The sequence below is a fragment of the Eurosta solidaginis genome, chromosome 5 (assembly GCF_040869045.1).
Source record: "Eurosta solidaginis isolate ZX-2024a chromosome 5, ASM4086904v1, whole genome shotgun sequence".
Classification (NCBI taxonomy): domain Eukaryota; kingdom Metazoa; phylum Arthropoda; class Insecta; order Diptera; family Tephritidae; genus Eurosta; species Eurosta solidaginis.
This window is the reverse complement of record NC_090323.1, coordinates 224,508,437-224,533,603: the sequence shown is the minus strand read 5'-3', so window position 1 is coordinate 224,533,603 and position 25,167 is coordinate 224,508,437. Positions and strand designations below refer to the sequence as shown.

The 25,167-nt window shown below is 37.8% G+C and overlaps 1 protein-coding gene across 2 annotated transcripts in view; it reads right to left on the bottom strand.

Annotated features, from left to right (window-relative positions):
• iPLA2-VIA (calcium-independent phospholipase A2 VIA) overlaps positions 1 to 20,966 on the bottom strand; it is a 62,997-nt gene extending 42,031 nt beyond the window's left edge. For both annotated transcript variants that reach the window (XM_067788558.1, XM_067788559.1), the window contains exon 1: positions 20,824 to 20,966. In XM_067788558.1, coding sequence (XP_067644659.1) covers positions 20,824 to 20,833 — 10 coding nt within the window. In that variant the 5' untranslated portion in view covers positions 20,834 to 20,966. The remainder of the gene's footprint in view (positions 1 to 20,823) is intronic.
• Between the last annotated feature and the right edge of the window lie 4,201 nt (positions 20,967 to 25,167).

The window sequence follows — 25,167 nt, the reverse complement described above, 5'->3', positions numbered from 1 at the left end:
TGGTGCTCCGCCTACCACACCGAAGATCCTGGGTTCACGCCCGGGGCAAAACAACATCAAAATTTTAGAAACAAGTTTTTTTAATAAGAAGAAAATTTTTCTAAGCGGGGTCGTCCCTCGGCAGTGTTTGGCAAGCACTCCGAGTTTATTTCTGCCACGAAAAGCTTTTCAGTGAAAATTCATCTGCCTTGCCCGTCAATTTTCAGGGAAAATTAAAAAAGGAGCACGACGCAAATTGGAGAGAAGCTCGGCCTAAAATCTCTTTGGAGGTTATCGCGCCTTACATTTGTATTTAATTAAAGATTATATTATAGAGGTGGTATTTTCTCTATAAAAAAAAAAAAAAAAAAATAGGCCTCTCAACTTTTTCTTCATAATTACCGATTATCGAAGAGAAAACTTGTTATTTAATTAACGATTAAGAGCTAAGTACGAAAATGAAGATGTAAACTAGGTCTAAAACTCGAAACCAAAGCTCTCAAGATCGGAAGAGTTTTTTTAATTTTCACGATCCCTGGACCACCTAGCGAAAACTTTTTTCCTGATGTTGTATGGTCATGGCATTCTGAGTATGTTCTTAGTTTCAAGAATCTAGCTCTACAGAAAGTTACTCAAATAGCGGACACAAGATTGCACATGTTGTAATTGGACTTTATAAATATCCCGATCCCTGTCCCATCTGTCAAACTCTTTTTTATCATAAATATTACAACGTAATAAAGCCCGAAGCTAGGTTCAAACTCTCAGCTCACTGGGTTATCGGGAAGGTTCTTGAAACTCGAAAGCAAAATAAACAAGTTCGGACATTTTTTTAGAATTTTCACTATCCCAGCACCACCTGGCAAAGTTTTTTTTCCCTCGTATTAAATTGAGGTCGGGTACCGATGTGTGTTCCAAGTTTCAAGACTCTCCAGGAAGCTACTCCAAAATGGATTGCAAGATTCTCCAATTTTGTATGGGAATTGTCAAAAAACATCAAATGAACTAATATGAAGAAAGTAAAATGAAAAAAGCTGATAACGATCCTTAGCTTACATTTACTACTGCAAAGTTCCCAATATTAAGCACAAAACCCTGAACTTCCATAATATAAATTAATTCTGACATCTTGCAGTAAGTTTTTATACCAGAAAGTGTTGCCTATACCTTGCTCTTTAGAAGAGTTGAAAACCAAGTTATAGAGATGCATCCTAAACTCTCCCAATCACAAGTGATGAAAGTGAAGAAATTTAAAAATTTGGCCACTTAGTATTGCAAAAATGGTCGATCAAAGTAGATAAAGAGTAGCGAAGCGAAGCTTCTGGCACGTTCTTAATGACCGGAAAAGCAAAAACAACAAAAGAGGCAGTGCAAAGTATTAATTGTGAAGCGAGTGTGTGGAATGTCCGGCGTGCGCTTAAAGGAGTTGGTTGTTTTCCTGCAAAAAATGCCCAAGAAGCCTAAGCTTTCAGCAAAAAACCGATAAGCTCGGATAGCGTTTGCAGCACGTCATAAAAATTGGACTATTAATGAGTGGAGACGCATTCATCTGACCATAGAACGCGTATCCAGTTATTAATAGTCCAATTTTTATGACGTGCTGCAAACGCTATCCGAGCTTATCGGTTTTTTGCTGAAAGCTTAGGCTTGTTGGGCATTTTTTGCAGGAAAGCAACCAACTCCTTTACCCGCACGCCGGACAGTCCACACACTGGCTTCACAATTAATACTTTGCACTGCCTCTTTTGTTGTTTTTGCTTTCCCGGTCATTAAGAAACGTGCCAGAAGCTTCGCTTCGTTACTCTTTATCTTCTTTGATCGGCCATTTTTGCAATACTGAGTGGCCTAATTTTTAGATTTCTTCACTTTCATCACTTGTGATTGGGAGAGTTTAGGTTTCTTTGCGACTTCCCGTGTAGACTTGCCCAGTTGAAGCAGCTTTTCTACCTCCGCAATCATTTTGTTGTTACGCGGCTTCATTTTGTAAATAAAGGTTAATATTTCCACTTTTCACAGCGAACTAGGACAAACTGATCATAGCTGGAATAGCAAATACCAAGTCAATCCCTTATCTTAGTAAAATACCGAATAACGGTATTTAACGCCGCTCCTACTTTATCCAAGTGCAACAAATTTGAATGAGTGCAAAAGTGAACACTATACCTATCCTTACTTAAAGACGAATTGTGTTAAATGCATTTGTTGTTGTTTTTGTTTATTAATTAATTTTTGCTCCAGAAACAATGGCAATGCTAATAACCTGGTTGATTTCTGTCATATTATAACACTACGTTTTGTGTATGACATAACCTGCAAAATTGATTCTTAAGTGTTCACTTTTGCTCCATAGTGTATGTACATATGGTTCTATTCTGAACTAATTTTTCTTCGAGTTATGGCCCCCGAAACATAAAAGGGCCGGTGCCACCCCCATTTTTTAAAATTTGAATTTTTTCCTATTTATTTTTGTAAATCCACTTGGGAAATGAAATACCATTGATATAAAGCTCTGTTTTGCAAAGTATAGATTTTTTTTATTCGTCCACGACCACTCCTTAACCGATTTCGTTAATTTTTCTTCAAAGCATTCCCTATAGTAAAGGCAACCTCTCTGCCGAATTTTGTTACTATAGGTTTGACGATTTTTGATTTATGATTAATAATGTTTGTAAAATTGATTTTATCACAAGTGGGCGGTGCCACGCCCATTTATTTATTTATTTTATTTATTTATTTGTAGTCATACATGACGAGAGTGCACTTACAGACTAATGACAACATTTTGAATTTTTTTTTGTTGTGCTTAGTATAAATAATAAATGTTAAGTGATCAATATAAATATTACACGATTATACAATTACAACATTAATCAAAACTTACATGTAGTGAAGCTACAAATTTGGCTTTAGAGCTAAATAAATCAGAGGTAAAAGAACCCGATGGAGCGTTAAGTTTCCTTAAAGCTCTATAGATAGGTACATTGCTAGCATAATTACTTCTGACTTGTTTTAAGGAAAAAAAGATCGTTATTCCTAAGACAACGCTGCCGGACATGGAAAAATATACGTTCAAGTAAAAGAGGGCAATCTATTATACCATTTATAATGTCGAACACTGTAGAGAGGGAGATAATAGTTCTTCAGGGGTTTAACGATTTCAGGTTGATTAATTTGCATCTGGCAATATATGGTGGAAGTGGGTCTATAAAATTTAATGAGCGTAGAGCATAGTGCAAAAACACCTTTTGAACACGTTCAAGTCGTTTGATATGACAATCAAAATATGGTCTCCAAATGAAGACCGCATATTCAAGTTTGGAGCGAACAAGTGACGTGTATAAGAGCTTCAGCGTATACTAAAGTCACTAAAGTCCCAACTAAACCGACGAATGAAAGCAAGCATAGCATACGATTTTGCTATAGTGCTATTGATATGGATCAAGAATGAAAACTTAGCATTGAAAATAACACCCAGGTCGGATATTTCATTCAGGGTGGATAGATTAGAGTTGCCAATGGAATAGGAGGTGGGAATAGAGGAACGATACTTCGCAAACGACACATGGAAACATTTACTAACATTAAGAAGAAGTCGATTTTTTCACACCACAAAACAACGTTGTTTAAATCATTCTGAATTCTAGATGAATCAGACAGAGAACGAACAGAGGAATAAATTTTAAGATCGTCAGCGTATAGCAGAATATTGGAGAAGGTAAAACACTCACAAATATCATTAATAAAAATGGTAAAGAGTAAGGGTCCCAGAATGCTACCTTGAGGCACACCAGAGGAGGCAATAAAGTTATAAGATGATAAATTGTCAACGGCTACAATGCAGTGCCGAGAAAAAAGGTACGATTTTATCCAAGATAGAAAAGTAAAGTGAAAGCCCAGATGCGCCAACTTTTCAACTAAAAGTGTGTGGCTCACTTTTTCAAAGGCCTTGAAAAAGTCAGTATACATAGTGTCAATTTGTAGGTGATCATTAAAAGCAGATGTACAGAATTCAGAAAAAGGTTGGTAACCGTGGATCGACCAGACATGAAGTCATTTAAAAAAAATGTTTTCAAATTTTTATCAAGAGTCTCAATATCAGTACACACGTCAAACTTCAACATTCTAGGTGTATTATTTAGTAAATAATCAGGTTTTTTGTGTTTTCCAAAATGTTATATATATAAAAAGTGGACGTGGTTATCATCCGATTTCGCTCATTTTCAATACCAATCTATTCTGGGTCCAGATAAGCTCGTGTACTAAATTTGGTGAAGATATCTCAATATTTACTCAAATTCTCGTGTTAGCGGACAGACGGACGGACGGACGGCCTTTAACTCAATAAAATTTTTTTTCGATACTGATGATTTTGACATATGGAAGTCTATATCTATCTCGATTCCTTTATACCTGCACAACCAACCGTTATCCAATCAAAGTTATAATACCCTGTGTACAAGTACAGCTGTGTATAAAAATACACAACAGCAAGAGAAATAACAGTTAAACAATTATGGACCGAACGAAGGGTTCGTGGAGTGTTACCGGTGTTGATTAGAGACGTAAATGTATAGAGAACCGCCAACGACGGACAACAATAGAAATTGCCAAGCTGGTGGTAGGTAATTCACCACATTACCTACTTGAAGGTTAGTAAAAACGCGGTGTTTGCGTTAAAATTCCACAAAACAGCTATTGAAAATGTAAAAAAAAAACAGTTAAATTGTGACTATTATATCAAATAAAGGTTTTCTAGCGTTGGAATGGACGAATTTCATGCCACATTTCCCCAATGGTGAATTACCTACCCGCCATTTGATGGTTTACTGTTTCTCAATATTCATTCTGTTGGCGGTTCTCTATACATTTATGTCTCTGGTATTGATGGCTCTTTGCGATCTACCTTTATAATTAGCTTTGTTTCAAATGTCAAGCCTCACGGTATCCGCGAAGTTACATAAAAATCTACCGACAGATTCCCAAACCTAGTATGACTTTTGTTATTACCTCTCCGCGTACGTCACCTAGAGGACATTTTTTATTTTTGCACTGTCACGGTGCTACGATCTAAGTGTAAAATTTAAAGTTTCTAGTTTAATCAGAAGTTACTTAAAAATCGATCGCAATATTCCACATGCTCTGTTTAGACTTTCTTAATAAGTCTAGATATGGTGACACGATCTGGATAAAATGTTACCCTCATGTTGCACTCTTAAATTGTAACTTTTGAGCTAGGGTACTTGGCGATCTGCAAAAAGTCTAAATTTTTAGGTAATCATACCCCCGCTGAGCGGGTTGTGCGCTGGGCTTGGGACCCGCCACGTAAAACCATACTCCAATGAAATATAACAACAAGCCTCGGATAAATACACTCTCTATTGATGACGACCATGGCAAACGTTTGAAGGACAATGAATTGAGGGCATGTACCTGGAACGTCCGCTCCCTGAATGGGATTGGTGCAGATGCCCGGCTGGTTGATGTCCTCGTCAAAGCAAAATCTGACATCACCGCCATCCAAGAAATGCGTTGGACGAAGCAAGGAAGAAAGAAGATCAAAAATTGTGACATCTATTGGAGTGGCCATACGAATAAGCGCAGTTTCGGCGTCGGATTCGTGGTGGGAGAGAGACTTTGTCGCCAAGTGCTGGCGTTCACGCCTGTGGACGAGCGTCTCGCCGCTATCCGAATAAAAGCAAACTTTTTTAATATATCATTCATCTGCGCCCATGCGCCGACAGAGGAGAAAGACGATGAGGTGAAAGACACTTTTTATGAACAATTAGAACGCACATACGAGCGCTGCCCCTGTCATGATATAAAAGTCGTGCTTGGCGACTTTAACGCCAGGGTGGGCAAAGAAGGTGTTTTTGGCCCTACAGTCGGAAAGTTCAGCCTACACAATGAAAATTCTCCTAACGGACTGAGGCTGATTGACTTTGCCGGTGCTCGAAACATGGTCATAGCCAGCACGAGGTTCATGCATAAAAAGATACATCAAGCTACATGGCTGTCTCCTGATCGAAATACTCGCAATCAGATCGATCACGTTGTGATAGACGGACGGCATGCCTCCAGTGTTTTAGATGTGCGCACGACCCGAGGACCTAACATCGACTCGGACCATCATCTCGTTGCAGCCAAAATACGCACCCGCCTCAACGCGGCTAAAACCAAGGAATAAAAAACACTAGGAAAGCTAGACGTCGAATAGCTTCAATCACAACAGACTGCCAATGATTTCGCAACTCGACTCTACACCTGCTCTCTGAGAGCACAACTCATCCTGAAGGAATACAGGAGCAGTGGGAGCATATCTCCAAAGCACTTCGTACTGCCGCCGAGGAAAAAATTGGTTACCGGCGGCCACGAAAAAACAACTGGTACGATGAAGAATGCCGCGTTGCAACCGAAAGAAAAGACGCTGCCTACAGGGCTACGTTAAAAGCGAGCGCGACAAGAGGAGTGTGTGAACGCTATCGTGAGTTGAAAAGGGAAGCGAGACGCCTTTTCAGGAAGAAAAAAGCAGAAGCAGAAAGGCGTAAGTGCGAGGAGCTTGAGCTGCTAGTCACCAGGAATAACGCCCGAAAATTCTACCAAAAAATACGGCGACAGACGGAAGGTTTTAAGACCGGGGCAAACTCCTGTAGGAATGAAAACGGCGACCTTGTAACTGATGTCCAGAGAGTGCTTAGATTATGGAGGGAATACTTCTCTGCTATCCTAAATGGAGGCAGCAATTCACCGCGCAGAGATGAAGAACCCGATCCCCTCGAACCTCGATGATGATGGAATATATGTCCCCCCGCCCGATTATGACGAAGTTCGAATAGCAATAACCAGATTGAAAAACAACGAGGCCGTGGGCGCTGATGGATTGCCTGCGGAGCTATTCAAGTACGGCGGTGAGGAGTTGGTAAGGCGCATGCAGCAGCTTCTTAGCAAAATATGGGCGGACGAGTGCATGCCCGACGGTTGGAATCTAAGTGTTCCTTGCCCAGTCCACAAGAAGGGGGATACTGCAAAATGCACCAACTATCGTGGAATCAGCCTTCTTAATATCGCAAATAAGGTCCTTTCAAGTGTATTGTGCGAAAGATTGAAGCCCACCGTGAACCGGCTGATTGGACATTATCAGTGCGACTTCAGACCTGGTAAATCTACCATCGACCAGATTTTCACAATGCGCCAAATCTTGGAAAAAACTCCTGAAAAGAGAATCGACACACATCACCTCTTCGTCGACTTTAAAGCCGCCTTCGACAGCACGAAAAGGAGCTGCCTATATGCCGCTATGTCTGAATTTGGTTTCCCCGCAAAACTTATACGGCTATGCAAAATGACGTTGAGCAACACCATCAGCTCAGTCAGAATTGGGAAGGACCTCTCAGAGCCGTTCGAAACTAAACGAGGTTTCAGACAGGGTGACACCCTATCGTGCGATTTCTTTAATTTGATGCTGGAGAAAATTATACTAGCTGCAGAACTTAACCGCATTGGAACAATATACTATAAAAGCGTGCAATTGCTGGCATATGCTGATGACATTGATATCATCGGCCTAAACACCCTCGCTGTTAGTTCTGCTTACTCCAAACTGGAAAAAGAAGGGGTAAAGATGGGTTTGATGGTGAATGAGGACAAAACGAAGTACCTGCTGTCATCCAGCAAAGAGTCAGCGCATACCCGCCTTGGCAACCACGCTACTGTTGGCAGCCATAATTTCGAAATAGTAAAAGACTTCGTTTATTTGGGAACCAGCATCAACACTAGCAACAACATCAGCACTGAAATCCAGCGAAGAATCAATCTTGCCAATAAATGCTACTTTGGACTAAGTAGGCAATTGAAAAGTAAAGTCCTCTCTCGGCGAACGAAAATCATACTCAACAAGTCACTTATCGTACCCGTCCTGCTATATGGGGCAGAAGCATGGACCATGACAACAGCAGATGAAGTGGCTTTGGGAGTGTTCGAGAGAAAAGTTCTTCGAAAGATTTATGGACCTCTACGCGTTGGCGATGGCGAGTACCGAAGAAGATTTAATGATGAGCTGTACGAGCTATACGCAGACACCAACATAGTCCAGCGAATTAAAACGCAGCGGCTGCGCTGGCTAGGCCATGTTATGCGAATGAAAGATGATGCTCCGGCCAAGAAAGTGTGTCTATTGGAACCCGCCTATGGGAGCAGAGGTAGAGGGCGGCCCCCACTCCGTTGGAAGGACCAGGTGGAAAACGATTTAAACTCCCTTGGTGTGACCAATTGGCGCCGGTTGGCGGAGCGATGGAGCGACTGGCGCGCCTTGTTGGACGGCCATAACCGTTTAGACGGTTAAGCGCCAATTAAGTAAGTAAGTAAGTTTAGGTAATCATGCTCTTTTTCCTATTAAGTGATAATTATTTTATGAAAAGATCAGAAAAATTTTCGAGAGAGCTGAGAAGAACCAACAGTGCGACATCATTTTCATAAAAGAAAACGCCATACGTGCTAGGTTTCAAGCTGTGTTATAGCTGTGTGAGAAGTGACATACCGAAAAATGGATCGCAAGATTCAACATGCTTTGAAAGGATTTTCTAAATATTTCGATTCCTGTCCCATTTAGAAGATGTTTTTGTTTTCAAATCCCTACCCCACCGGAGAGTTATTTAAAACTCGCGCGCATCAAATTTTGAGTTTTTAAAATATCAGTTTTTTCTTGTTGTTGTTGTTGTTATAGAAGTGCTTCGTCCCATCCAAATTGTCTTCAATATCCTTCAATGGGAGTCCGCGGAAACTTGCTGTATCAACAGGGTTAGACCAGAGAGATAAGAGTGTTAGTGGCGTTGGTTCCACATTGCAATTGAAAAGATGATTGGCGTCACGCGGGAACGAGATACGAGCAGGAATTCTGACCTACTGCAGTATACAGATCGAAGTTGAGGTAGAGTGGTGCCCGTCTTCCTGTGGAGGTTGATTTCCTCAAGAAGGAGAGAAGAATGGGATTCACCGGGCAATCTCTGTGGATGTCTCTGAAAGCCTTTTCGTGCTCCTTTTCTTCATACGTCTGAGTTCTTAAGTGCCGTTTTTTCGTATTGATACACTGCAATTGGGTTATGAAGAATCCTCCAAGTTTCAAGACTAGCCCTACGGGAGTTTACTCAAAAATTCATTGCAAGATTCCCTAACTTTGTACTGAAATTCTCTGACAAACATGAACGGACACAATATAAAGCAAGTAAAATATAAGATGAAATACAACACCGGGCACCGTAGAATGAGCTACAATTTTACATTACAATTAAAAGAGAAATATATATATTAACCTGGGTCGATTTGTATGGACGAAAGTTAACCATATCGCGTCATCGATTTTTCGATAGGATTTGGGCTCAGGAAAAAAGTTCCACTACGCATACCCAAATAAGTAATTTTCGAGCCTGCAAAAAAAAAAAATGGCGAAAGGGTAAATTTTTCGACCAAAACACTCCCCAAAACTCAAAAAATATATTTTTTTAACTGTTTTAAAAACGTTGGCGATAACAGTTTTTTGAAAAAAAAAAATAAAATATTTTTTGGGGTTTGGAGAGTGTTTTTCGAAAAATTTACCCTTCGCCATTTTTTTTCGCAGGCTCGAAAATTATTTTTTTGGGTATGCGTAGTGGAACTTTTTTCCTGAGCCCAAATCCTATCGAAAAATCGATGGCGCGATATCGGTTAATAAATCGACTCAGTCTAATATATATAATGGTTTTGAATCTGCTAGTAATCCATTATAATTTTATACACGAATTATAACATTCCAGCTGAGTCAGCAAACAATATTCCTTTAGAAAAAAAAAATTAACTACTTACGAGAAAACAAAACCGAAATCAAAGTCTGTAAAGATGTACACTGCTGTGCAGTTCAATAGCACCTGAACATAAATATAAGTGGTTTTCATTTTCAATGTGGCTTAATCTTAATAACATATTGCAAATATCGATTTTGCTGAAATTTATTCTATTCAAAACAATGTTTGAAACTATGTAAAAAATTAAGTAAAAATTTGCAAATCTTGGTCAAACTTCACGAGCACTTGGCACTTACACCTTTTTTTATTTTCTTGCAATAGATGCAATTTCAAATTTAGAGATGGTAAGATGGTTTTGTAGCCGCGTCGCAATGAATTTACTCATGTTCATGAGTTTTGATGCAAAAGCGAAAATCGTCACAATCGCTTAAGATGTTGTGTTTGTAATATAAAGAGGTCTTCAGACTTAGCAGTTGAATTTTATTTCGGTTTGCCCATTTACATAAAAAATTTCCCGAGGCACTGTTATAAACATTCTCACTATACGAGAAAAATACTTACTAAAATATTTTGTCTCCTATTCAAGGCAGTTTTTAGATGTGAAATATGTTCGAAAAGTACCAATATTATTGATAATAGTGGGAAAATTGTACAGTGCATGGCATGGAAATGAGTTCCACACATTTTGTAAAACTTATAGGCGCATAGTCATAGTCAAAATAAAATAGGTTTTAAATTTAGCTGTAGCTTCTTTGACAGATAGCGGATAGAAAATTATGTCAAAAAGCTGAAACTAAGTTTAAAACCCATTTTATTTTGCCTATGACTATGTGTCGTAATGTCGCGACTATTATCACCTTGTTTGACCCTTCCTGGCTAAATTTTTTTCAATTTCTATTTATCTCGCTATATTTCTAACCTCTTGAGTAATTCAATTATTTCTTTGAGTTTTTTTATACCTTTCATGAAAATGAAATGGTATATTAACTTTGGCATGAATCTCAAAATTGTAAGTCCTTAATGGAACATAGATAGATCCACAATTAAGTATACCGAAATAATCAGGATGAAGAGCTGAGTTGATTTAGCCATGTCCGTTTTTCTGTTTGTATGCAAACTAGTCCCTCAATGTTTGAGATATCTTGATAAAATTTGGTGAGCGGGTGTATTTAGGTGTCCAATTAGACCTTTGTCGGAACCGGCTGGATCGGACCACTATAGCATATATCCTCCATACAACCGATTTTTCAGAAAGAGGATTTTTGTCATATCTTCCTCGATTTATCAGATTGAAGCTTCAAACATCACCATATGCTTTCGTATATTGCACATATTGTTGTCTGAAAAATGGATGAGATCGGTCTATATATAGTATATATCCCCCACAACCGATTGTTCAGATAAGAAACTTTTCGTAATTACTGCCCCATTTTAAAAGCTAGAGGCTTCAAATTTCAACGAATGCTTACGTATATAGCATGTTGTTGTCTGAAAAAATTATAGAGATCGGTTGTATATAATGTATATACATATATGGTGGTATATATAGAATATATATATATTTTCGCAACTTCAGCCCTATTTTAACAGCTAGAAGCTTCAAATTTCACCAAAAGCTTACGTATATAGCATATATTGTTGTCTGAAAAAATCATAGAGATCTGTGGTATATATTATATACCCCATATAAACTGTAATTTTTGCTCCTTTTTTACGGCTAGAAGTTCAAATTTCATCAAATACTTACGTTTACGTAATATATTGTTGAAACACGTGATTCCTGGTCATATTTTTTACAAGCAGACCCACAAAAAAACGTGAAACTTTGCGTCCTCACACAAGGTACCTACCTATTTGTATACTCAACTGAGTAGAGCTCCCAGAGTATATTAACTTTGTTCGCATAACGGTAATCCGTAACGGCATAAACTAGTCGAGATAGATATAATAGACTTCTGTATATCAAAATGATCTGGGTGAAAAAAGAAATTCATTTAGCCATGTCCGTCCGTCTGTAAACACGATAACTTGAGTAAATTTGGAGGTATCTTGATGAAATTTGGTATGTAGGTTCCTGGGCGCTCATCTCAGATCGCTATTTAAAATGAACGAAATCGGACTACAAACACGCCCACTTTTTCGATATCGAAAATTTCGAAAAACCGATAAAAATGGCAAAAATCAATACAAATTTCGAGACTTGTAGTTTTATCGAAAACTTTTTGAAAGTCGTTTTCATAGCTATAAATAAAACCTAAAAGGTTAATCATAAAACGTGTTCTTAATTTTTGCTGCTATTTTTGTGATTGAAACTGTATGAACACAGAGTGCAGCTGTATGACGTGCTGGCAGAGTAGTTATCGAACATTAGACAGTATTAAAATTTCATCTAGTTTTAGCTGATTAACAACTGAATCATCCGAATCCGTGGTTACCGAAAACGTAAAGTGGATTAAAGACATCCAATTTATATAACCTTAAATATATTCACTAAATTTGCTTTAATAAAAATAAAAAAAAATTTCAATTATAAATTTGCGCGCTTATGGTCTTGAATGTTATCACAAACAACGAGTCGTGAAATTGTTCATAAAGTTAAGGCCATATTGAGGTATTAAAATAAAAATATATTCGCTGAACAGTTAATAGATAGTTTGTCCTTGTTAAGTCTGAATAGTTAAGAGTTTAAATTAATATAATATCCAGAGGTCCGTTTCACAAAAATACAAGCCTTGCAATACAAGTGAATTTCTGTGGTCATAAGCAATAATCGCCTAAGTCCCATGTAAAAGGATAGGACTTAGGAGATTATTGCTTGTGACCACAGATTTGTTCGGACAAATTTTTCTTTTCAGAACAAATTTACTTGTATTACAAGACTTGTATGTTTTGTGAAACGGGCCCTGATTGAAACTACACCCTTTTAACTAATGTGCTCCTAATGGAACTTGGGGGTGGGGAGGGAGGGATGGCCTGAAGGTTCAATGTGGCCGTATAAATCGTTCCCGAGATGGTCAGGCCAGCACCAAGTCACTTATCGTACCCGTCCTGCTATATGGGGCAGAAGCATGGACCATGACAACAGCAGATGAAGTGGCTTTGGGAGTGTTCGAGAGAAAAGTTCTTCGAAAGATTTATGGACCTCTACGCGTTGGCGATGGCGAGTACCGAAGAAGATTTAATGATGAGCTGTACGAGCTATACGCAGACACCAACATAGTCCAGCGAATTAAAACGCAGCGGCTGCGCTGGCTAGGCCATGTTATGCGAATGAAAGATGATGCTCCGGCCAAGAAAGTGTGTCTATTGGAACCCGCCTATGGGAGCAGAGGTAGAGGGCGGCCCCCACTCCGTTGGAAGGACCAGGTGGAAAACGATTTAAACTCCCTTGGTGTGACCAATTGGCGCCGGTTGGCGGAGCGATGGAGCGACTGGCGCGCCTTGTTGGACGGCCATAACCGTTTAGACGGTTAAGCGCCAATTAAGTAAGTAAGTAAGTTTAGGTAATCATGCTCTTTTTCCTATTAAGTGATAATTATTTTATGAAAAGATCAGAAAAATTTTCGAGAGAGCTGAGAAGAACCAACAGTGCGACATCATTTTCATAAAAGAAAACGCCATACGTGCTAGGTTTCAAGCTGTGTTATAGCTGTGTGAGAAGTGACATACCGAAAAATGGATCGCAAGATTCAACATGCTTTGAAAGGATTTTCTAAATATTTCGATTCCTGTCCCATTTAGAAGATGTTTTTGTTTTCAAATCCCTACCCCACCGGAGAGTTATTTAAAACTCGCGCGCATCAAATTTTGAGTTTTTAAAATATCAGTTTTTTCTTGTTGTTGTTGTTGTTATATCAGTGCTTCGTCCCATCCAAATTGTCTTCAATATCCTTCAATGGGAGTCCGCGGAAACTTGCTGTATCAACAGGGTTAGACCAGAGAGATAAGAGTGTTAGTGGCGTTGGTTCCACATTGCAATTGAAAAGATGATTGGCGTCACGCGGGAACGAGATACGAGCAGGAATTCTGACCTACTGCAGTATACAGATCGAAGTTGAGGTAGAGTGGTGCCCGTCTTCCTGTGGAGGTTGATTTCCTCAAGAAGGAGAGAAGAATGGGATTCACCGGGCAATCTCTGTGGATGTCTCTGAAAGCCTTTTCGTGCTCCTTTTCTTCATACGTCTGAGTTCTTAAGTGCCGTTTTTTCGTATTGATACACTGCAATTGGGTTATGAAGAATCCTCCAAGTTTCAAGACTAGCCCCACGGGAGTTTACTCAAAAATTCATTGCAAGATTCCCTAACTTTGTACTGAAATTCTCTGACAAACATGAACGGACACAATATAAAGCAAGTAAAATATAAGATGAAATACAACACCGGGCACCGTAGAATGAGCTACAATTTTACATTACAATTAAAAGAGAAATATATATATTAACCTGGGTCGATTTGTATGGACGAAAGTTAACCATATCGCGTCATCGATTTTTCGATAGGATTTGGGCTCAGGAAAAAAGTTCCACTACGCATACCCAAATAAGTAATTTTCGAGCCTGCAAAAAAAAAAAATGGCGAAAGGGTAAATTTTTCGACCAAAACACTCCCCAAAACTCAAAAAATATATTTTTTTAACTGTTTTAAAAACGTTGGCGATAACAGTTTTTTGAAAAAAAAAAATAAAATATTTTTTGGGGTTTGGAGAGTGTTTTTCGAAAAATTTACCCTTCGCCATTTTTTTTCGCAGGCTCGAAAATTATTTTTTTGGGTATGCGTAGTGGAACTTTTTTCCTGAGCCCAAATCCTATCGAAAAATCGATGGCGCGATATCGGTTAATAAATCGACTCAGTCTAATATATATAATGGTTTTGAATCTGCTAGTAATCCATTATAATTTTATACACGAATTATAACATTCCAGCTGAGTCAGCAAACAATATTCCTTTAGAAAAAAAAAATTAACTACTTACGAGAAAACAAAACCGAAATCAAAGTCTGTAAAGATGTACACTGCTGTGCAGTTCAATAGCACCTGAACATAAATATAAGTGGTTTTCATTTTCAATGTGGCTTAATCTTAATAACATATTGCAAATATCGATTTTGCTGAAATTTATTCTATTCAAAACAATGTTTGAAACTATGTAAAAAATTAAGTAAAAATTTGCAAATCTTGGTCAAACTTCACGAGCACTTGGCACTTACACCTTTTTTTATTTTCTTGCAATAGATGCAATTTCAAATTTAGAGATGGTAAGATGGTTTTGTAGCCGCGTCGCAATGAATTTACTCATGTTCATGAGTTTTGATGCAAAAGCGAAAATCGTCACAATCGCTTAAGATGTTGTGTTTGTAATATAAAGAGGTCTTCAGACTTAGCAGTTGAATTTTATTTCGGTTTGCCCATTCACATAAAAAATTTCCCGAGGCACTGTTATAAACATTCTCACTATACGAGAAAAATACTTACTAAAATATTTTGTCTCCTATTCAAGGCAGTTTTTAGATGTGAAATATGTTCGAAAAGTACCAATATTATTGATAATAGTGGGAAAATTGTACAGTGCATGGCATGGAAATGAGTTCCACACATTTTGTAAAACTTATAGGCGCATAGTCATAGTCAAAATAAAATAGGTTTTAAATTTAGCTGTAGCTTCTTTGACAGATAGCGGATAGAAAATTATGTCAAAAAGCTGAAACTAAGTTTAAAACCCATTTTATTTTGCCTATGACTATGTGTCGTAATGTCGCGACTATTATCACCTTGTTTGACCCTTCCTGGCTAAATTTTTTTCAATTTCTATTTATCTCGCTATATTTCTAACCTCTTGAGTAATTCAATTATTTCTTTGAGTTTTTTTATACCTTTCATGAAAATGAAATGGTATATTAACTTTGGCATGAATCTCAAAATTGTAAGTCCTTAATGGAACATAGATAGATCCACAATTAAGTATACCGAAATAATCAGGATGAAGAGCTGAGTTGATTTAGCCATGTCCGTTTTTCTGTTTGTATGCAAACTAGTCCCTCAATGTTTGAGATATCTTGATAAAATTTGGTGAGCGGGTGTATTTAGGTGTCCAATTAGACCTTTGTCGGAACCGGCTGGATCGGACCACTATAGCATATATCCTCCATACAACCGATTTTTCAGAAAGAGGATTTTTGTCATATCTTCCTCGATTTATCAGATTGAAGCTTCAAACATCACCATATGCTTTCGTATATTGCACATATTGTTGTCTGAAAAATGGATGAGATCGGTCTATATATAGTATATATCCCCCACAACCGATTGTTCAGATAAGAAACTTTTCGTAATTACTGCCCCATTTTAAAAGCTAGAGGCTTCAAATTTCAACGAATGCTTACGTATATAGCATGTTGTTGTCTGAAAAAATTATAGAGATCGGTTGTATATAATGTATATACATATATGGTGGTATATATAGAATATATATATATTTTCGCAACTTCAGCCCTATTTTAACAGCTAGAAGCTTCAAATTTCACCAAAAGCTTACGTATATAGCATATATTGTTGTCTGAAAAAATTATAGAGATCTGTGGTATATATTATATACCCCATATAAACTGTAATTTTTGCTCCTTTTTTACGGCTAGAAGTTCAAATTTCATCAAATACTTACGTTTACGTAATATATTGTTGAAACACGTGATTCCTGGTCATATTTTTTACAAGCAGACCCACAAAAAAACGTGAAACTTTGCGTCCTCACACAAGGTACCTACCTATTTGTATACTCAACTGAGTAGAGCTCACAGAGTATATTAACTTTGTTCGCATAACGGTAATCCGTAACGGCATAAACTAGTCGAGATAGATATAATAGACTTCTGTATATCAAAATGATCTGGGTGAAAAAAGAAATTCATTTAGCCATGTCCGTCCGTCTGTAAACACGATAACTTGAGTAAATTTGGAGGTATCTTGATGAAATTTGGTATGTAGGTTCCTGGGCGCTCATCTCAGATCGCTATTTAAAATGAACGAAATCGGACTACAAACACGCCCACTTTTTCGATATCGAAAATTTCGAAAAACCGAAAAAGTGCGATAATTCATTACCAAAGACGGATAAAGCGATGAAACTTGGTAGGTGCGTTGACCTTATGACGCAAAATAGAAATTAGAAAAATTTTGGACTATGGGCGTGGCATCGCCCACTTTTAAAAGAAGGTAATTTAAAAGTTTTGCAAGCTGTAATTTGGCAGTCGTTGAAGATATCATGATGAAATTTCGTAGGCACGTTACTCCTATTACTATATGTGTGCTAAATAAAAATTCGCGAAATCGGATGACGAACACGCCCACTTTTAAAAAAATTTTTTTTTAGTCAAATTTTAACAAAAAATTTAATATCTTTACAGTATAAAAGTAAATTATGTCAACATTCGACTCCAGTAATGATATGGTGCAACAAAACACAAAGATAAAAGATAATTTCAAAATGGGCGTAAGTCCGCCCTTTTTCATTTAATTCGTCTAGAATACTTTTAATGCCATAAAAATAAAAATAAGTCGAACAAAAATTTACCAATCCTTGTGAAATTTGATAGGGACATAAATTCTACGACGATAACTGTTTTCTGTGAAAATGGGCGAAATCGGTTGATGCCACGCCCACTTTTTATACACATGTCATACAAACACATTCCAGGGTTACCCTAGGTTCATTTTGCTAAATGGTAATTTTCCCTTATTTTGTCTCCAAAGCTCTCAGCTGAGTATGTAATGTTCGGTTACACCCGAACTTAGCTTTCCTTACTTGTTTATTTTATATTTATCTTAAAAATCGTTTAGGTATGTACATCTGTTCACTATATATTTCTTATCTTATACAGCCGATTATTTGGAGATTACGAATGGGATAAGATTATTGTTCAGCCGAAGGCACAGCCGAAGACAGTCCCGTCCTTACTTGTTTTTTTTTAATTATGAAGTTTTTACACAAAAGTGTCGCGACCGTAACAATGGAAACACCCATGTAAACACAAAAATAGCAGTAAAAATTATAAATAAAATTTTTTATTTTCAGATTTTAATCCATATGAATACTGCAACTACTGGAGAAAAATTTAAAACATCCTTCGATAAAAATGGCAAAAATCAATACAAATTTCGAGACTTGTAGTTTTATCGAAAACTTTTTGAAAGTCGTTTTCATAGCTATAAATAAAACCTAAAAGGTTAATCATAAAACGTGTTCTTAATTTTTGCTGCTATTTTTGTGATTGAAACTGTATGAACACAGAGTGCAGCTGTATGACGTGCTGGCAGAGTAGTTATCGAACATTAGACAGTATTAAAATTTCATCTAGTTTTAGCTGATTAACAACTGAATCATCCGAATCCGTGGTTACCGAAAACGTAAAGTGGATTAAAGACATCCAATTTATATAACCTTAAATATATTCACTAAATTTGCTTTAATAAAAATAAAAAAAAATTTCAATTATAAATTTGCGCGCTTATGGTCTTGAATGTTATCACAAACAACGAGTCGTGAAATTGTTCATAAAGTTAAGGCCATATTGAGGTATTAAAATAAAAATATATTCGCTGAACAGTTAATAGATAGTTTGTCCTTGTTAAGTCTGAATAGTTAAGAGTTTAAATTAATATAATATCCAGAGGTCCGTTTCACAAAAATACAAGCCTTGCAATACAAGTGAATTTCTGTGGTCATAAGCAATAATCGCCTAAGTCCCATGTAAAAGGATAGGACTTAGGAGATTATTGCTTGTGACCACAGATTTGTTCGGACAAATTTTTCTTTTCAGAACAAATTTACTTGTATTACAAGACTTGTATGTTTTGTGAAACGGGCCCTGATTGAAACTACACCCTTTTAACTAATGTGCTCCTAATGGAACTTGGGGGTGGGGAGGGAGGGATGGCCTGAAGGTTCAATGTGGCCGTATAAATCGTTCCCGAGATGGTCAGGCCAGCACCTTAATGGTGCTGTGTTACCGGAGCGTATCGGATCTGTATCCGACAAAGGACCATCACATCGATAACACTCCCCAAAGCCTTCGGGGAGCAACCTTATCGCTACAACAACAACAACAACTAATGTGCATTTTTGTACGTTGCACATATTCGTTAGCTTTAGGTAGGCTTAAGCTGTTGTCTATTTATCTTACATACGTGTTATGTGTTGTCGGAGCCCATCATATTGTTTAGGTTAATGTACTTTATTGGATAGATGGCGAGTCGGAGGGAATCACTTGGCTTTTGGGCTTTCTCCTATACCGATAGTACAGCACCAATTGAGGAGTTGCGTGCAAAAAGGGATCAAGGGTCGAAGATCCCTTATTGCGTAAAACAGATCAATATGAAGATATCAAGTTTTATACAGACACTTAATATATTTTATCTCTGAAATTGACTTCGTGACATCGGAAAATGTAATAAAAAAACAAAATTAAGTTACTCATACTCCCTACAGTGTGCCTTCCTATATAAGTTATGTAAATGTCTCCCAAAAATTCATCGACATTTTTATGAGGGAAGTGGAACATATAAAATTGACGTTCCACTGTTGCTGCTATGTTATATGCAAAAAGATAAGATCTATACCAAAAATGGATTTTGTCAACATGTATATTGGAAAGATTACATATGAAATATACAATATATTAGGAAAATATTACAAAAACTACAACAACAAACACGCTATATCACCTCAAATGTTCAGAGCACGAAAATCTCCAAAAGTCATTTTCAATGAAGATCCGTTTTTGAACGTAACTCCTCCATGGTATGCATTAGGTGCAAAGCAATTCGTAAGCATTGCATTTTTTTGTACCAGATGTTTGTGATACCAACACAATTTTGATGGAGCTAAGGGCAATTTTAATGGTGATTAATGTACCTTATAATGAACTTGCGTATCTGCAATAAGTATGCACACATACGAGTATAAGCTAGTTTGTACTATACTAAAATGTCTTGAAAAATGGTATAGGTTTTCTTTTTTTACATATATAAATAAATAAATGTAAGGCGCGATAACTTCCGCACAGATTTGTGGCAGAGCTTCTCTCCAATTTTCGTCGTGCATCTTTTCAATTTTTCCAGCAATTTCGAGGGACCTACATGTTTTATGCCGACTCCGAACGGCACTAGATGTGTTTTTACTGAGGGGCGACCCCGCTTAGATAAAATTCCTTCTAATTGAAAAACCTTTCTAAAATGTTGATGTTGCTTAGCCCGGGGGTGAGCCCAGGATCTTCGGTGTAGTAGGCGGTAATAGTCTAGTTGAGGGGTCGACTGCTAATACGCTACCAAGAGAGAGGTGTAAAACGACGCGTCTTGACATCAGTATTAATAATCCGAAGGCGGAGAATAAAAATTTTAACTCGTTCAAAAGATATTAACGAAAAACCGGAAAAAGACCCGTGGGTACCTCCGAAACCGGGGGTGGGATCCATAGTATTTTTGCGGAGAACACCTTTCTGCGTTGGCGGCCTTCGGCCGCGCTTATAAAAAATAAACCTGGGCTACGCCATGCCAAGTCCGGATGTGTGGTATAACCGTGGCTACCGCCACGGTGATGCACAATCTTTTTTGTGGGTACACACACAACAACAACCACATGAAAATCGCCAACTTCAACTGCAAATATCTCCGGACAGAGATACAATTTTTTTCTCCGCCTTCGGATTATTGTTCTCGAGATTAATACGCGTCTTTTGACACCTCTCTCGATAGTTTTGGTAGTGTATTAGCAGTCGAGCCCTCAACTAGACTATTACCAACATTTGTTCTATCAGTTTCTAGTAATTGCAAAAAATCAATAATCTAAAGAACTGTGTAATCCGCTACTTCAAAAATGTTTGCAGTCGCAAAAAAATTCAACAGAGATAGATCTATCAACACCTTACATTCGTCTGGAATAGTGTGATTCCAAGGCAAATACGCTTCCGGAAGTTATTAAAATTATATTATTGGCGACATAGATTTTCTAGACATACATATATATATACATATTATATTGTATATACAAAAATATTCTAATGATTATAGATAGCTACTGACCATTAAACATTGTGCGTATTCGTTTGCTTCTCCCGTTCTACAGCAATCTCCTCGTCAAACTTCAAACGCAGTACCAACCCAATTTTTGTATCACTTTTTCCGTTTACTAATCCGTACGAGATCAAAAACCAAATTATTTTAATTAATTTAATCAGCTGTTCAATGCAGGGAGGCCAAGTTTACGAATTTTCAAAACGTCCTATGAAAAGGGTGTCCCAACAACAAATTTTATTCACAGTTGGGTATGAAACTTCGCTAAATCTTATCCCAAACACACATGTACAGCAGTTCTGCCTGCAGCGCTATCAGTTTTGCTGTTGCATTATTGTTTTACAGACAAATGTGTCGCTGTATTTACGGGGCAAACACATTCAGCGAATTATGTGAAATTTTTATTCTTAATGGTAATTCTTTACTTAAGCTCACAACTGCTAAAACTCGTCCAAAAATATCGGGAGAGGTGTCAGAACCCAGGATCACGAATACAAAAGCGGAAATTGGAAATTTTATTTCTTTTCGGAGATATTTGCAAAAGAATTTGAAAATTTTCATGTGGTTGTTGTAATTTTGATGATTTTGTAGTACCCACGAAAAAAATTGTGAACATAAGTGTTTTGCGCGGATATAGTTTTGGTCTCCAATCCGGTGTTGGACCCACCCAGGGTAATACAAAAAGGTGTTCTGCGCAAAAACACTATGGATCCTACCTTCGGTTTCGGAGCGCTCCGGGCCATTTTCGGTTTTTTGGAAATATTTTTTGACAGAAAAAAATTTTGAATTTCCGCTTTCGGACTCGTGGTCCTGGGATCAAAACGCGTCTTTTGACACCTCTCACGATATCTATGCACGAGGTTTAGCAGTTGTGAGCTAAAGTAAAAAATTACCCTATTAATTTCCAAACTCACTTGATATCATTTTTTAAATCTAAAAATTTGTTTTCAGTGCAGTTTAGTTGGGAAAGCAACACCAGTACTGAATTCGCCTTGTATCCCAACAACTGATTGCTTCTTCTTGATTATTTTCCATACAACGCGTTGTACAATAATTTGTTAGTTAATCAATTGCCGGGTTCTTTTAACATGCGTATAAATTTACGTTTGCGCGTAAAAAAACGCTTATCCGCGGTTAGATAATGCTTAGGAGACCCATCTAGCGACTGTGGTTAAATAACTAGATACAGCACAGGGTGTACCGAAAAGCTGAGACACAACCGTCTGATGGCCATAGTGTATAACATATAGCTGAATCAGTTGCGATGAATTGTGGACACGCACCATTTTAAGAGGTGATACATAGAAATAGTGTAGAAGAGAAACATAGCCAAACATTTCAGTTATATCTGAGTATAGTGCGTATTGCAATTTAGTAGTACTAATTTTATGCGCAGCAATTTCAGAGGTGTATTTAAAGTTTGGCGCTTAACAGTCCATATAAAATTTAGCCGTAAAAGTCTATAGATGTAAAAAGTAAGGAAAGCTAAGTTCGGGTGTAACCGAACATTACATACTCAGCTGAGAGCTTTGGAGACAAAATAAGGGAAAATCACCATTTATCAAAATGAACCTAGGGTAACCCTGGAATGTGTTTGTATAACATGTGTATCATATGAAAGGTGTTAATGATTATTTAAAACGTAGTGGGCCTTAGTTCTATAGGTTCGAGATATCGCAATAAGGGTGGACCAAGGGTGACTCTAGAATTTGTTTGTACGATATGGGTATCAAATTAAAAGTATTAATGAGGGTTTTAAAAGGGAGTAGCCCTTAGTTGGATATGTGAAGGCGTTTTCGTGATATCGACCAAAATGTGGACCAGGGTGACCCAGAACATCTTCTGTAGGGTACCGCTAATTTATTTATATATGTAATACCACGAACAGTATTCCTGCCAAGATTCCAAGGGCTTTTGATTTCGCCCTGCAGAACTTGTGTCAGATTTCGGCCATATTTTATACCAAGATAAAGTGACTTCAGATAAGTACGTGAACTAAGTTTAGTTAAGATATATTGTTTTTTGCCTAAGTTATCGTGTCAGGGCCCGAGCGGAAGGAAAGACGGTCCACTGTGTATAAAAACTGGTCGTGGCTTCAACCGATTTCGCCCACTTTCACAGAAAACAGTTATCTTCATAGAATCTATGTCCCTATCAAATTTCACAAGGATTGGTAAATTTTTGTTCTACTTATGGCATTAAAAGTATTCTAGACGAATTAAATGAAAAAGGGCGGAGTTACGCCCTTTTTGTATTTTGGTGCACCATATCATTACTGGAGTCGAATGTTGACATAATTTACTTTTATATTGTAAAGATATTAAATTTTTTGTTAAAATTTGACTTAAAAAAAATTGTTTTTTAAAAGAGGGCGTGTTCGTCATCGATTTCGCTAATTTTTATTTAGCACACATATAGTAATAGGAGTAACGTGCCTACCAAATTTCATCTTAATATCTTCAACGACTGCCAAATTACAGCTTGCAAAACTTTTAAATTACCTTCTTTTAAAAGTGGGCGGTGCCACGCCCATTGTCCAAATTTTTCTAATTTTCTATTTTGCGTCATAATGTCAACGCACATATCATGTTTCATTGCTTTATCCGTTTTTGTTAATGAATTATCACACTTTTTCGAAATTTTCGATATCGAAAAAGTGGGCGTGGTTGTAGTCCGATTTCCTTCATTTTAAACAGCGATCTGAGATGAGCGCCCAGGAACCTACATACCAAATTTCATCAAGATCCTCAAAATTTACTCAAGTTATCGTGTTTACAGACAGGCGGACAGTCGGACGGACGGACGGACATAGCTAATTGAATTTCTTTTTTCACCCAGATCATTTTTATATATAGAAGTCTATATCTATCTCGATTAGTTCATGCCGTTACGTATTACCGTTATGCTATCAAAGTTAATATATTCTGTGAGCTCTGCTCAGTAGGCTGTATAGCGCAACCCTTCAGGTTGCCAGCGCAATATATAGCTTCTCCAAATTCATTTATCAACTTCACCTATCCGCGGCGAATCCTGTTTCACTAACAGACGAGGCTCTGGCGACCCCAAGCTCCTCATGGTACTTGGGGGTGGGGAGGGAGGGAATGGCCTGAAGGTTTAATGTTGCCACATAAATCGTTCCCGAGATAGTCGGGCTAACACCGTAATGGTGCTGTGGTACCGGAGCGTACCGGATCTGTATCCGGCAAAGGACCATTACAACGATAACACTCCCCAAAGCCTTCGGGGAGCAACCTTATCGCTACAACAACAACAGCTCTGCTCAGCTGAGTATAAAAAAAACACAGCTAATATAAATGAACATTTTCTTTTGACTTGACATTCTTCTACACGGCGAATTCAGGAAATTCGCTTCGCTATCATCTTGTATAGATTTGCCTTGATGATATGCTTGTTGTTGTTGTAGCAATAAGGACACTCCCCGAAGGCCTTTGGGAGTGTTATCGATGTTGAGATCCTTTGTCGGATGCAGATCCGGTACGTTCCGGTACCAAGCCCGACCATCTCATGAACGATTTGTTATGGCCACATGCGACTTTCTAGGCCATCCCGCCCTCTCACCCCTAGATAGATGAGGAGTTCGAGGTCGCCAGTTCCTCGGCTGTTAATGAAAAAGGATTCGCCACGGATAGGTGAGGTTGACAATTGGATTTGGAGAAACTATGTATTGTGCTGGCAACTTGAAAGGATGGCGCTACAACCCCTTGAATCTATTTGGTAATTTAGTCGCCTCTTATGACAAGTATACATACAGCAGGTTTATTCTAACCCCCTAACCCGCAGGGGGATGATTTGCTTGTTCTTCATTATCATTTTTATTTCGCCAATTTCCATTTTTATTGGAATTTTTGGTTTTTTTTAGAGCTGAATACGACTCTAAAGCGGGAGTCATTGGTGCCGTTTGTCGTATCGCTGTAGTCGTATCCCTAACGTAATCAGCTGTTTATCGTTAGGACGGTTAACCAAAAACCAATTGGTTGGCTGCGATACGGTTACGACCTTAGCGGCAACAATAATCGATTGCATTGATTCCCATAAGGTTGGTCGAATCAGCTGTTATAAGGCTACCGATACGGTTACCGATAAAGCACTAATGTCTCCAGCTTAAATCGAAATCTCCTGACGTTCTGGAAGTTCTTTTGATTTAGCATTCTAGCATTTGGGCAGTGGTGAACATAGGATTCATACTTTCTGAGGGCCTTGTATTTTTGTAGATACTTTTGCCGTTGGTGTGTTGCAGTTTGCGATGGTTGAAATTTGAGGGTGGTAATTGCGAATATATTTCAGAGCACCCTGAATTCCCATAAATAAAATCCTATATGCACCCTGTTCTAG